This window comes from Lathamus discolor, chromosome 4 (genome assembly GCF_037157495.1).
Source record: "Lathamus discolor isolate bLatDis1 chromosome 4, bLatDis1.hap1, whole genome shotgun sequence".
NCBI classification, from domain to species: domain Eukaryota; kingdom Metazoa; phylum Chordata; class Aves; order Psittaciformes; family Psittacidae; genus Lathamus; species Lathamus discolor.
In genome coordinates, this window is record NC_088887.1 from 105296400 (window position 1) to 105309358 (window position 12959).

The 12959-nt window shown below is 38.6% G+C and overlaps 1 protein-coding gene across 5 annotated transcripts in view; it reads right to left on the reverse strand.

The window, feature by feature from the left end:
- The window catches only part of FRY (FRY microtubule binding protein), a 240346-nt gene that overhangs the window by 163794 nt on the left and 63593 nt on the right, over nt 1-12959 (reverse strand). Inside the window, exon 1 of one of the 5 annotated variants that reach the window (XM_065678418.1) lies at nt 2097-2850. The exons of 3 other annotated variants lie outside the window; for them this stretch is intronic. In XM_065678418.1, coding sequence (XP_065534490.1) covers nt 2097-2166 — 70 coding nt within the window. In that variant the 5' untranslated portion in view covers nt 2167-2850. Of the gene's footprint in view, nt 1-2096; nt 2851-12959 lie in introns of those variants that run through there. One more of the 5 variants, XM_065678416.1, reaches the window with a different exon arrangement.

Here is a 12959-nt window from a genome sequence, read left to right on the forward strand (position 1 = left end):
AGGTAAATGCTCTGGTATAATTTATAGCTTACTTCTGCTCTTGGGCATGCAGACACAGCACCTATTTTCTGAAAAACACGTCCCTGTGCATGCATGTGCAAGCTTCCCAGCAGTTTCTCAAGCAAGGGAAGTGTTTTCCTCTGCTCCACCCATCACATAGCAGAGCTGAAGAAAGCCCTAGGTCTTTTGAACTCCCTAGTCTTCTTATCAAGCTGGAGTTTTTTCAGCTAGAAAAGATAAATACAGATTTATAAACATAGCCTTCTAGACTGGAAGAAAAAAAATAAAATTATTGGCAACAAGTTGAAGTCAACCTGGATCAATTTATTTCCTCTTACTGTTTATTCAAATACAGTAGAAAGTGTGTTTATCAGCTAAAATAATGTCAAAAATAGCAATTATCACATACTGTTCCCATTTCCCTAAAACAAAGTTTCACTTAAGGACTTGTAGTTTCAAACTAGAAATACTTTAGCTATTTTGAAGTACTTTCAATATAATCCAATGTAGACGAAAAAGATTAAAATGTTACATTTAATACCATAATGTAGTTATTTTTATATTCTAAAGTGCTAGTTTTACTTATTCTTAAAGTTACAGTAGTCTATTACAAAAATCATGCCAAAACTGATTTGATTTCTGTACCATGAAGTGACTTGTTTTTCTTCTGTCATGAACTGTGTCTAGGTTGTAATAAATATGTGTTGTCACAATCCACACTTCTCAGTATTTGATTAGCATTAGTCCAAAAAGGTAATTAAACTATAAAATTCTCTTCCAGTTCTTGTGGGATCACCGATTTGAATGAACATGCACTAAATATTCTGGAAGGAGGGCAGGTAAGCAATACTGTTCAGGTAATAGTATTATTCCCTGGTGGCTTCACACTTGTGGTAGAAAAACAGATTCAACCGAGCACTACAGTGTTACTGAGGTTACAGATGACCTGGAAAAATACAGTTTCTATGGATATCATTTAATAACGGTAAGTCTTGCACGTCAAACATCTAATACAGTGTTATTTTCATTTCTTTGCAGGTATTCAGACACATGCTTTGTATTAAGCAGATTTTGCAATTTTTTCTACCATGGAATTAAAAAAACCCTACCCTGTTATGCAGAAGTTACTAAGTTATAGATAGTGGGATAATCAGAACCTTACTGCATTCGTAGCCAAGTTGGATTTTTCCAGAGACATTGTGTTCTATCTTTTAAAACCAGTTAATTTTAAAGACTTGGCACTCTTAATACAAGCTTCTATAAGAAAGGAATATACTGTTCATGTATTTTAAATCAAAATGCATATTTCTGCCAGAGTTAACCCATGGCCTTACCTAATGTGAATATATTTGCAAGCACTAATTTTACTCAGAAATCTTCATTACATAATAATGCTAAAAATCTGAAAAGTGATTTATTTGATTGATTTGACTGATTTAAACAGCAATGGAAATCAGGAACAGCAATACTGAAAAGCCCGAGGAAGACTAAAATGCTATTTGTTTACATTCTGCAAAACCCAGCCCGGATTAGATAAATAGATGGATTCTTACCGGATGGAAATATTGCATAAGATTCTGAAATTAAGCATAGGGTGGGAAGTGCAGCTATAAGCAACTGATGTTTTGCTTTTCATCACATTAAGATAACGACTTTCAGACCTGAAGTGCAATCATTATATTTCTGTCCTCGGTGCACAATTAATAAAAAAATCAACTTCTGAGCAATGCCACACCCTGGTGATTAAACAGCATTTTCAAAAATATTTAGATAGAGCCTGGACAAATCAAATAAACATGTAGGCAGGAAACGCTGTTTGGAATGCACTCCCTGCAATGTACTGTTAGAGAGCCAGAAAACAGCCTAACTTCAGGATTCAATCAAGCAAAATCTAGTATAATCCCATTACAGCCTTTGCAGTTAATGAAACCTATTTAAATCTCTGATATTCTGATTTTTAGAGCTGACAAAAGCAAAAAAAAATATTTGGTCTCTATAACACAAACATACAGAAAGGTAAGATTTTATCCTTTAGGTTACCCTAGCTATTTACCAAGCAATGCGTAATATGAAAAGATTACTCTTCTGCTACTCACTATTGCTCCAGGATTTCAGTAAGTATTTGATACTGATTTCAAAGAAGCCTGAATCCTGCTGGCTAGCCATGTCTGCTGCATACAAAGAGGCTTCTATAATTCTGAGCAGCTGAAGTAGCAGGTACTATGTATGTAGATGTGACTGTCACCAGTTAGTGATGTAAACGAGGGGTCAGAGGAGGAAATGAAGTCTCCGCAGATCCACTTCTTCCGTTCATGGTAGGTAAGCTCATGGGAAAAAAAGCAGCTCAACAACAACAAAAACACACCATGAGATTTTTGTCCTTTGCTCTTCCTCCAGGGTTTGTACTGTTTGCAGAGTATTTTATTCCTTCCACTCTCTCAGTATGTATTTTCATTTATTCCATTCCACACGCGGGCAAATTTCATCTGGTCTTTTAAGGCATACGCAGCACCACAGCACTTGTTCCATAAAGCACAGTTAGAGTATCTTCCCGAAGGGTGTCTGAGCTGTGCTTTTAATAACATGCAGTCTGCCTGTCTGAAGCTTTTTTTCCACCAGAAGCTGACAGCCGGAGCTTATGCACCGCCTCTTGCGAACCGAGTATCAACTTGAAGCCCCACTGAAACCGTTTCTTCTGCAGCTGGAGGAATTTCACACGTACTCTTTAGCTTTAGGAAGAAAAAACACCCTCTAACGAACATCCTCCTCATGCTCTGGTCAGCTGCTCTCCTTCCGCCTGTTTCCAAGAAGAGCACGCTGAACTGTAGACAACTGCATCATGCTGCGGTAAAGCAGAGCTGCACCCATAGATCTGATTGCAGTGACGCTGGGAAAAAAAAGGCTCTCCCTCAGCCCAGTTGCACAAGAGAAGCACTTCCAGAGCACTGAAAACACGGCATTCAGCCTGGCTGCTTCTGCTTTTCTTTCACTGCTACTGAAAAATGTGTTGTCATTTTTTTCTTGACTTTTTCCCCCCCCTCAACGAAGATGAGAGACAGCAAGCTGAATTCATAATGGCAAATAAACCAGAGAGCGCACTGCTTGGTATTCACCTCCAAAGAGTCACAGAAAATTCTCAGTGTGATATTGGTTTTATCTTGAATAATGTTTTTTTTTTAAAAGAGGAACTGAATTCACATAAGGAATCCACACACAATAATCAGGCAGAAGTAATTCACTGCTTGTAATCTCTGTATTTTCTACAAAATAATTAATAGCTTCAATTTCCATATTCCTAAGGTTTTATTTCATATCACAGTACATCACTATGCATATTTATGGTAATGAAGAAAAGTAAGATGAATCAGTTTCCCAAATATTTTATGTTTCATACATTCTTGGCATCATCCTTCCAGATATTATTGCCTGGGAATAACAGTACTTCTTTTATCACTTAGTGGAATAAATTTCCTGCAGCATCTCATAATTACAGCAGTTGAGCCAAAATAGCTTGTCTGCTGCTGACTCTTCTAAAAACTTTGTCAGCAATTAAATTTGCACATTATTTTTAGTTTCAGTATGCAGAGAATTTGATGTTTGTATTGGAAACTGAGGAACACAAGGGTCATTGAGACCAAACTCCTGTGGCTCTCACTGAAAATATGCTAAATGTCTTCTGTAAACATACCTCATCTAGAGATAACGTTTTGTGTCCTCACTAATAGAAGGCTGTTGTAGAAACTTACTTTATAGACCTTCTTTCAATTCTTAAAGCTTGACTCAAAAACAGTTCACACCCTTCCATGAACATGGGCTGCCAGAAATGCTCAGAGTATCTCAGGTTTGATCTCACCCGCTATCAGAGGTCTGATCAGATCTTTCTCCCTGTACTGTTAAATATCACCCCATTGCTGTCACTTCAGGCCCCCAGTTTCTTTTCTGAGACACCCCCCCCCCCAGCATCCTTGCCTCCCCCACCTGCTAATGCCTCCTCATTGTACCACCATATTTTAACCAGCACACTCCAACTTTTTATAATTAAAGATTAATTTAATACAAAATTTGGCAAGCCCTAAGACTGATGACTTCCTTGCTTTTCCAGAAGAGACAATGCCAGGTAGGTCTGGAAGTCCTTATTCATCCTCACAGAGGCTGCATTAATTCCTATGCTCAAGGATTTAAGCAATAATTTTCCCTGTGGTGCTACATAAGATGCTTTTCTAAAGATGACTGATATATCAATTTGATCACAATTCTCTTGTTAAAAATATAAATTAATTTGCAAATAGCTGTCTTTCCTAAATCTGTATAGGATTTTATCCAATTTCCAATTAAATCCACACCCTTAAGCAAAATCTCCCACCGAATTTTGTTTCAAAGCCTTGAGTGTGGCTGAGGTCAATGAACGCCTTTGTTGACATAGATTATTTTTCCCCCATAAATTATGTGGTTTATATTTAGAAGGCCAAATCTCTCTTTTGATATATTTAACAGAAATTTTATTACCTGAGCAACTTCATATGCCCACTCTTCCATTATAATGAATGGGAAGTTATCTGGTTTTTTTTAAGATCTTTGATGTTTTTTAACCTCACAACTGATCTTTGTTTCATTTGCATTATTCTTCCTACCTCTGTTCCAGTGAGCGGCTGCATGGTTCTGAGTCACCGGCTGGGCTTAAACCATGACACCAAATCACTTTGTGCAAAGATGATCCAGTAATGTTCCTGTCACTTGTCCTTCATTATCTTTACAAGTTATTGAGTCTAACCAGCACAATCTCTTCTTGGCTTTGTGATCATTTGGTGAAGAAATAAATGGGCTGTCACATCCAAGGCTATCTGGATTTGACTACTGTAAGTCGAGTTTGTGTCTGGGATGTTAAAGTATCACCCATTGCCTATTTGCACTTCCCATGGCCTAACATTAAGGCAGCTATAGCTACGTTCAGCCTTCTATCTAGAAGTGGTAGATCCCCTAGCACCATTTAACTGACTTTCTCCAAAGGGATTTGGAGAAAAATAATTCCATTATATGTAGTCTTTTTTTAACATTGCATCAAGCATCAGTATACAATGCACAATCTCACTGCTTTCACCTTTTAGCATTCTTTCTGAAGAACACTTTTTCCTATTGTGCACTTCCACTGGCTGTTGTACTGAAATACTGAACAATCTAACGGATGCCTTAAGACAAAGTATACTAAAGAAGAATGCCACCACTCATAGTTTGTATGTTTTTGGCATCATATGAAAGACTTCATACAGAATACAACTTTGATATTATGCTTACTGATCTCACAATTGTACTAAGGAGAGGTACAAACTAAGGAACTGCTTTCAGTCCACAGACCAGTCTCTTAAGCTACAAGAGGAAAAACTGCCCCAGTACTTAAAACACAGGTGTTCACAGCACAGTATTCAATACCATCAATAAAATTTACCTCCCTGCTGACACTCCTCCATTATCAGTTCTGCTTTACAAAGTACCACCCAGAACATACATACCTCTGAATTTAACTTTTGCTCTAACAGCTTCTTCAAAATGAATAGCATTACCAATTAAAATCTCACTAATTCCTATGATTAAGTTATAATAAAATAGTAAAAAACTTCTAAATGCTAAGCTTAATTTAAATATTTGCCAAACTAAATTTGCTCAAATAGGACATATTGTGGTTTTGCTCACATTTTGGAAACACTCCTAGAACAGGTATACCACACTGAAGTGGCAGAAACAGCAGCATTCTAATCTAGTGCACTGAACTTGAGGCTGACAAGACTATGAAGTTGCACAGCTTCCACTTCAATTCTTGTTTACTTTATGATATTTAGAATTTAATTACATATTTCAGGCTATAAGACAGGCATACGCATACAAAATCTGTCAGTGTAAGCAAGCATGCCTATGATGGATATTTCAGTCTTACATATTTACAAATACAGTGGGGTTTTTTAACATCGCTACATGAGAGTTTATGATAAATTAATGATAATTTAACAAGTTTTTCAATATGGAAATCAGATCTGTAACATAAGGCTTTTCATAGGTCTACCATGCTGAAGCACCTGCTTTTTACCATGATAACAGAAGCACTGTCTCAATTATAAACATTTGTATGTAAATCAAACTCCATATTCTTGACATGCAGTGCACCTTCTGGTCTTTCATCTGCTTTCTGAGATCATAGTAGCAGATATCCAGGAGCCTTGGGTACCTGGCTTATAGCCTTCAGCGGCCAAACAGTCTGTGGAGTTTCCATTCCTCAAATTTGGAAAAAACAGGTTGGGAGAAGCTGCTCAGCAGCACGGTCAGAAATGTTCTCATGAGCAGAACACTGCCTGAACAGCTATTTTCATTGCAAAACATGAAAAATAGACTTCCAAAACTTCCACTCAGTGAAAGAATAACAAAAATACATACAGCTGAAGGTACTCACAATATCTATCTTAAGGCATCCAGCTTAGATGCCTGTGCTGGGAGGTGAGTGCCTTCAGCATGACTCAAAGAGTTCCCAAGAGTTCCAGTATAGAGCACAATTACTTTCCAAAGCAGCATTTTTCTCTTCACTGTCTAAACGATACTTAGGGTAACTATTTCTGTAAATCAGATACTGTATTTAAAGTACCAAATATGTAATATTTAGTAGCATAGGCACCCATTTTATTTACCATTTTAGTCACTACTATTTATAACAGCCATACAGGCAGTTCAGTCCTCTACATTTTGAGCAATGCTTGCAGGAACCCTTAAAAAAGCACAGGGAAAAGTGAATATAGAGTAGTCCTTGCACAATATTTCAGGGCTCATTTTAGTTTGGTATGAAAGGACCTACTCAGATTTTGCAACCTGAACTCTTCAGAATCTGAGGCTAAATGCAAGGAGTAGCTGAAGGGATGACATCCTCCATGGGATGACATCCTCCAAAGGACGACAACAGCAACAAAGCAAGAATAAGACTATAGATTCAAACTTTGTACACAATTTCCTTCCTAGTGCTCACACACTGATTGCCTTCTAGTTGCAGAAACTAGAACACTGTGTTCTGTACTTGTTGCTATCAGAATGAGTTTTTAAACTTACGTAGCAGGTGATTATATTTTTTACCTCTAAGTACTTTTATTCAAGCTCCATCAGTAAACCACAGTGACTACAAGCACACAAATACCTGCTAACACTACAAAGCCTCTCCTAGGCCACCAGTGAAACATGTTTATAAACCAGTTTCTCCTACGGTGTCATCCTGCAAGATGGGAGGACTTCAACCCTAATCTAGCAAAAAAACCTACACAAACCACAACTTTTTATTTGCCCAGCTTGCACTTAATACCTTGCTTCTACCTTTGCTAGGTGTCAATCATTATTCTACTGCCCAGCTCACCACAGCTTCCAGGCAGTGATGTGGATCCCAAAGCCAAAAGTCACTTTTCTGAACTGCTGGAAGTTGTAACCTTTTTTGATTCTCTATGGCTTCACCAAGTCATACGGCTTTTCCTCTTTAATTTGGGTCAAATGCTATGTCCTTTTAGCTAGATAGTGCTGTATACTGAATCATTCCTGTCTCTGACTTTCATAGAATCATCATGGATTTACACCCGTACAGTTTAGATAAATATTTAGCTGTCTGGAGTTTCCCATCCCAAGGATCAAATCAGGGCTGCTTATTAGGATCTCTGTTGTTTTGATACTATTTAGTCCCTTTGGGCCAAATTAAGCAACCCTACAACGAATGATTCGCAGATAAATTGCTTCCAGTACCGAACACACCTAATATTTGAAAATAAAAAGGATCTATTATGTTATCACATTGTGGGATATATTGCAATGCATTCATGACTTCACATCCCCTTATTTCATAAAACTACCTGAATCCTCTTTATGATGTACTCTTGAAAGACTGTGTTAGCTTTCAGATGGATACTGGTTGTAGTCAAACAGCATTCAGGTGCCGAAATTGTCTAGTGTAATTATACATACCCGAAGGTATGCGAGCAATTCAGAGACTGGCAGATAGAAGACCTACATGAGATCCACAACCTTCTGAAGCAGTTGAGGGCATTCTCTTAAACACCCGTGCTTAGGTACTGGATTTGATCCCTTTGGTTTCAGGAGGAAAAAAAGAAACATTGAAAAAAATGATGTGTGAGGCGAAAAGTCCACGTGGAAGCCAGCAATAAAGAAGGAGCATTATTTTTACATTTAAGCAGAAGCCCTATAGTATTCATATGCAGGCAGTTTATGTTCTTCAACTTGGCATTTGTTAAGTTTGTGTACTTCTTTGCTTATGTTCAAATATTTACAAGGTTTTTTTGCTTTTCTTATTACAGCTTGCATAACACGAAACAATTCCAGGCAAACATTAAGAAAGCAGCTCGTACCTTGCTTTACTAATGTTCTCTGTTAAAATGAAAATCAAAATTGTTATCTAAATCAACTCAACTCTATGTACCTATTATGTCCCATAATTTAACAAGGTAAAATAAACATCTTGCTAGGGTCCCAAATTAAAAGTACCAAGTGACAAAAAGCACTTCACAAAATAAAATTTCATTAAGCAAACCTAATTTAATGCGGTAAACTGTAAATAAAGCAACAGAAATCCTTCTTAGTTTATGTCTCTAGTTTTGCTGCACCATTTCGTTTGCCTTGTGTTTGTAACTGACTGTTAAGATACTGCCACCTAGTGATAAAAAGCAAAACAAGCAGAAGTGGCAGACCAGTAAATAATGCAGAGGGAATACGTGTTTTCATTATAAACCGTGTCGGAATAGAAGACAGGAGCATAGAAATATAATATCAGGCAATTTAGGTGCAATTATATAAAAATTCTAATAGAAGCCTATTAGATAGAATATAATAGAATAAAATTAAAATGTTGCAATAGCTATACGATAGATTGGTAGCATATAGCCTAGGACAGATGGAACATGGGTTCTGGCTGTCCTACTTTTCCTCAGCTTATGAAATTTCACCACACAATGCATGATTGAACCCCTAAATACTCAAAAATTTAGGGCCAGAATTTGGTCGAAATCAGGGCCTCTTCCACTTCCTTTCCACCTCCCGGTGATGCAGTTGTTACCTCTTTTACCCTCCTCACAGCAAGCGCTGAGTGAGGGCAGCGAAGTAGAAGCCAGGAAGGGGAAGGGTTGGAGCATGCCCATCACTAGATATTCATAGAATCACAGAATGGTCTGGGTTGGAAGGGACCTTTGAAGATCACCTAGTTCAAGTTCCTGCCATGGGCAGGGACACCTTCCACAAGACCAGGTTGCTCAAAGCAACCTGATTGCTTCCACAGGATCTCTATGAATGGCGAACAGTTACTGCATGTTACCGTAGCTGAGATCGTAAGACTCCTCATCTTCTCCTCATTCTTGCACTTGCCATTAGCAGGCACACCCTGAAGTTCAGGCACAGATCTCCTTCTCTTTTCCCAGGGCCATGGAGCTGGTGAAGAGCCCTCTCTCCTCTCCCTCCCCAGGCATGCAAGAGGCAGCCAACTGGGAACCTGCCTTGGGAAAGGAAAAGCTCCTGACTCCTTGGAGAGGTGCCTGAGATGAGAAGCAGAGGGAGGCAGACAAAGAGATGGTTATACCCACTTGGAGCAGCAAGCTGATGCCAAAACTGTCTCTGATTCAAACACAAACCACATCACATGCTTTAGTTTTCCTGATTTTGTCTCTGTTGTCAAAGGACACGTTCAAAATACTCATTTCCACCACAATATGCTCCACATGTATAATGTTTTTATTGATTACTTAAAGATGATGAGGAATTTTCAGTGCGGTACTTCCAATTTGCTCTCAAATACTAATGCAGTTTTTATCTCAAGGTATGCACTTCCTGATGGGTGATTTTGAAAACAAATGTTTTCCTGAATCTCAAATACATTTACAGATATATTTTTATTCTCTTAATTCTGCCATAGCAGCTCTTAAAGCTTTCCCTGGCTTTAAATAAGATGCTCTTCTGATAAGCTGCTTGCTTACTTGTTCTTTTTTTAACTTTCCTTTCCATTCTCTTGTTTTATCTTTAATTATTAACACTTCTTCCTTTCTGGCTGACCTATTTGGATACTCACACTTCAACGTTTTCATTACTCTGTAGAAAGGTATCCTTCTGCCTGTATCCCTTTGCTCCACTAGCAATGTCAACCTTAGAAGAGAAGCTGATTTTTTATTTCTCATAAAATGAGAATTAATGAGTTGGAAGGGTTTCAACCAAGTTCCATCTACTAAAGATCAAGATGAGATGGACATGGGATCAGACTGTACTACATTTGCTGCCTCTTACACCTTCCTATCAGGTATCGCGCTCTGCTCGCTATCAGAGAGAGGCCATCAGAACAGCCAGCTATCAGGTCTGAGATGGCACACACATGCCCATGTAACGGAAACACCCTCACAGTTCCCTCAGATGGGGCTTATGCATACAGTGTTCACTTTGAATTAATCCAAAAAATGCTACCTCTTGCAACACTTGCATAACAGTTACCTGGCTGAAACAGGGAAACTGAGCACTGCCAGGATTAGCTGGCCTCAGACAGCTAACAACAGTTTTTACCACTGTCAAGTGATGAAGAAGTATCAAGTTGTATGCATCACTGCATCAACTTTCCCTACATGCCTGACACACACTGCCACATGCTATCTCAAACAAGACTGTATATCCTTCAGAGGAGGACTTAGGCCCTTGCTGTGAGTGAGGTGCTTGGCATAGCTGGAGACCTGCCTCATTGCAGTAAAAAGAGCTTTTTTTCCCCATTTTACTCAGAAATGCCAACAGAAAGATCCAACATTCAAGTAGCTCAGACTACTGCTACCTCCGGTTAGACCAGGGACCTAATGACTCAGCTGGATAACACCTTCAACTTCTAAAAGTTCTTTTTTGTTTCAAAGTGGGAAGAAGTAATCTCAAAACTCAGGATTACCTAAGAAGTCAATGCCAGGTGGCAGACCAAAAGAAGTATTTTTCTTTCCCTGACTGCAGTTTATAAACAGGGCAGGCACATGAACATACACTGCTTAGCTCACTTGATACCTTTAATAGCTCGGCTGTCAATCACCATGCCCTTCATCCTTTTGAAAATATTTCTGTTTACCCAAAGTAAACATAAATAGCTATCAGCAAAAATCTTCCTGACTCAAACCACTGGCTGCTTTACAGCAACTTTACATAAATGACTGCAGTGAGGTAGTGTCAGGAAAATCAGGTCAAATTTCTGTTTCTTGTGGTTCTTCTTCCCTTGGGTTCCTCTTCATTATGTACAGATGACCCTTTTGGATATGGTTTCTGCTGTAGTGCTCTCCTGTTACTAATCAAAATTATTTTCTCCATTCTATGAAGAACTGATGCCAGTAAACATCTCAATCCTAATCAGTTGCTGAAAGTGAAATGTGTTGTGCTTTATGTAAATCCTTTTCCATATAAACCTCCTAGGCAAGCATGGGTGAGACACAGCATATGGGGCTTACTGTGTAATACCCTTACTAGCACAACGGCATTGTTACATGCTGGCTAGATAGGAGGTAACACTTAAATAGAGTAACTCATTGTTCTTATATGAGAATACTTGTTCTGGCTTGCAAAATCTTTTCTGAAGCAAAACTATACGTCTGTAACGATGTATTGTTTCACCTTTTGAAGTAACCTGTGGCAGGAGAGATCTCAATTTCAGAGAGAGGTTTTCTTTGCTGGTTCTTCCCCATCCCCCAGCAAGGGTTGGACAGGCCTTTGAGCAACCTGGTTTAGTGGAAGGTATCCCTGCCTATTGTAGGGTGGGGGGGGGAACCAGTTTTCTTTAAGGTCCCTTCCAACCCAGACCATTCTGTGACTGTGATTAATACAGCTCCAGCACCCTCCAAGTTGCTGCCTCTCTATAGAAGCACCAGTGTCCTCACAGAAGCCAAGTTAAATATACATGCAGTCCTTGTAACTGGGCCTTCTGTATTGTTCAGAGCCTGTCTCTTCCTGTTCATCTAAAGAGAGCTACAAGGTCTAACACAGTTCCCTGCTTAAATTGGAAAAAGGCAAATGATCATCTTGCTTAAGAGGGTAATGTTACCCAAGGTTTCTCTCATGCTATATTTGAATAGAAACTGCAATTTAGTGAACAAATGTACAAAAAATACCCCCTTAAAATCTGCTTTTTCTTAACAAAAAGAAAAATAATACTATTTTGGGGTTAGCACCCTAGGGAAAAAGCACAGAAGTCACTTTTAAAATTGAATTATTTCCTAGTGAAGACAATACTTATTATAGTTACTTTACACTTAAAATAATAAATGATTTTGAGTCTCCAAAGGCTAGACTTTCAGAGGTATTTAGCTCCTGAAATACCCAGCAGTTGCTTTGTAGATTATTAAGTGCCTAATCTGGTTCAGTATCAGACTCCTAGTATGTGTTTGTCCACCGCATCATTAAAAGCTTTGAAAATCTAAACTGTTGGGTTTTTTTTTTATTAAAATGAGTAGATTTCATCCTCTCACGTGTTTTCTCTTTCACAAATCAGAAGAGGAAAAGAGGTTCTTTCTTTTTCATGGCTTCTCAGCCATGAAATTAAATCTGAAATACAGGACATATACCTGAAAACAGTCCCTGGAAACAGAATACTTGAATAAAAGTATTTGAATACGATGCTCAGATCTGGAGAAAACACAGTTAAACTTTATAACAACCTAATCCAAAAGGGAATGGTGATCATAAAAATAACATCTGGGATTCACCTGATTTAAAATCTTGCAGTGGAGCTGCAAGTGGTGCTGGGCTGTGGTTCTGGGTGTGGAATTTGAGCTCATGCTCAGTCGGGTGCTGGTGCTCAGTGACACCATATCCTCCTGACTCAGACAGGGCACTAACTCACAAACCTTGCCTGAACTCTTCCGCAGATCAAGGGAGGTCACCACCAGCTACTGACTAATTCAGTGAACTAAAACCAGCTTCAGCACAGATAGAAT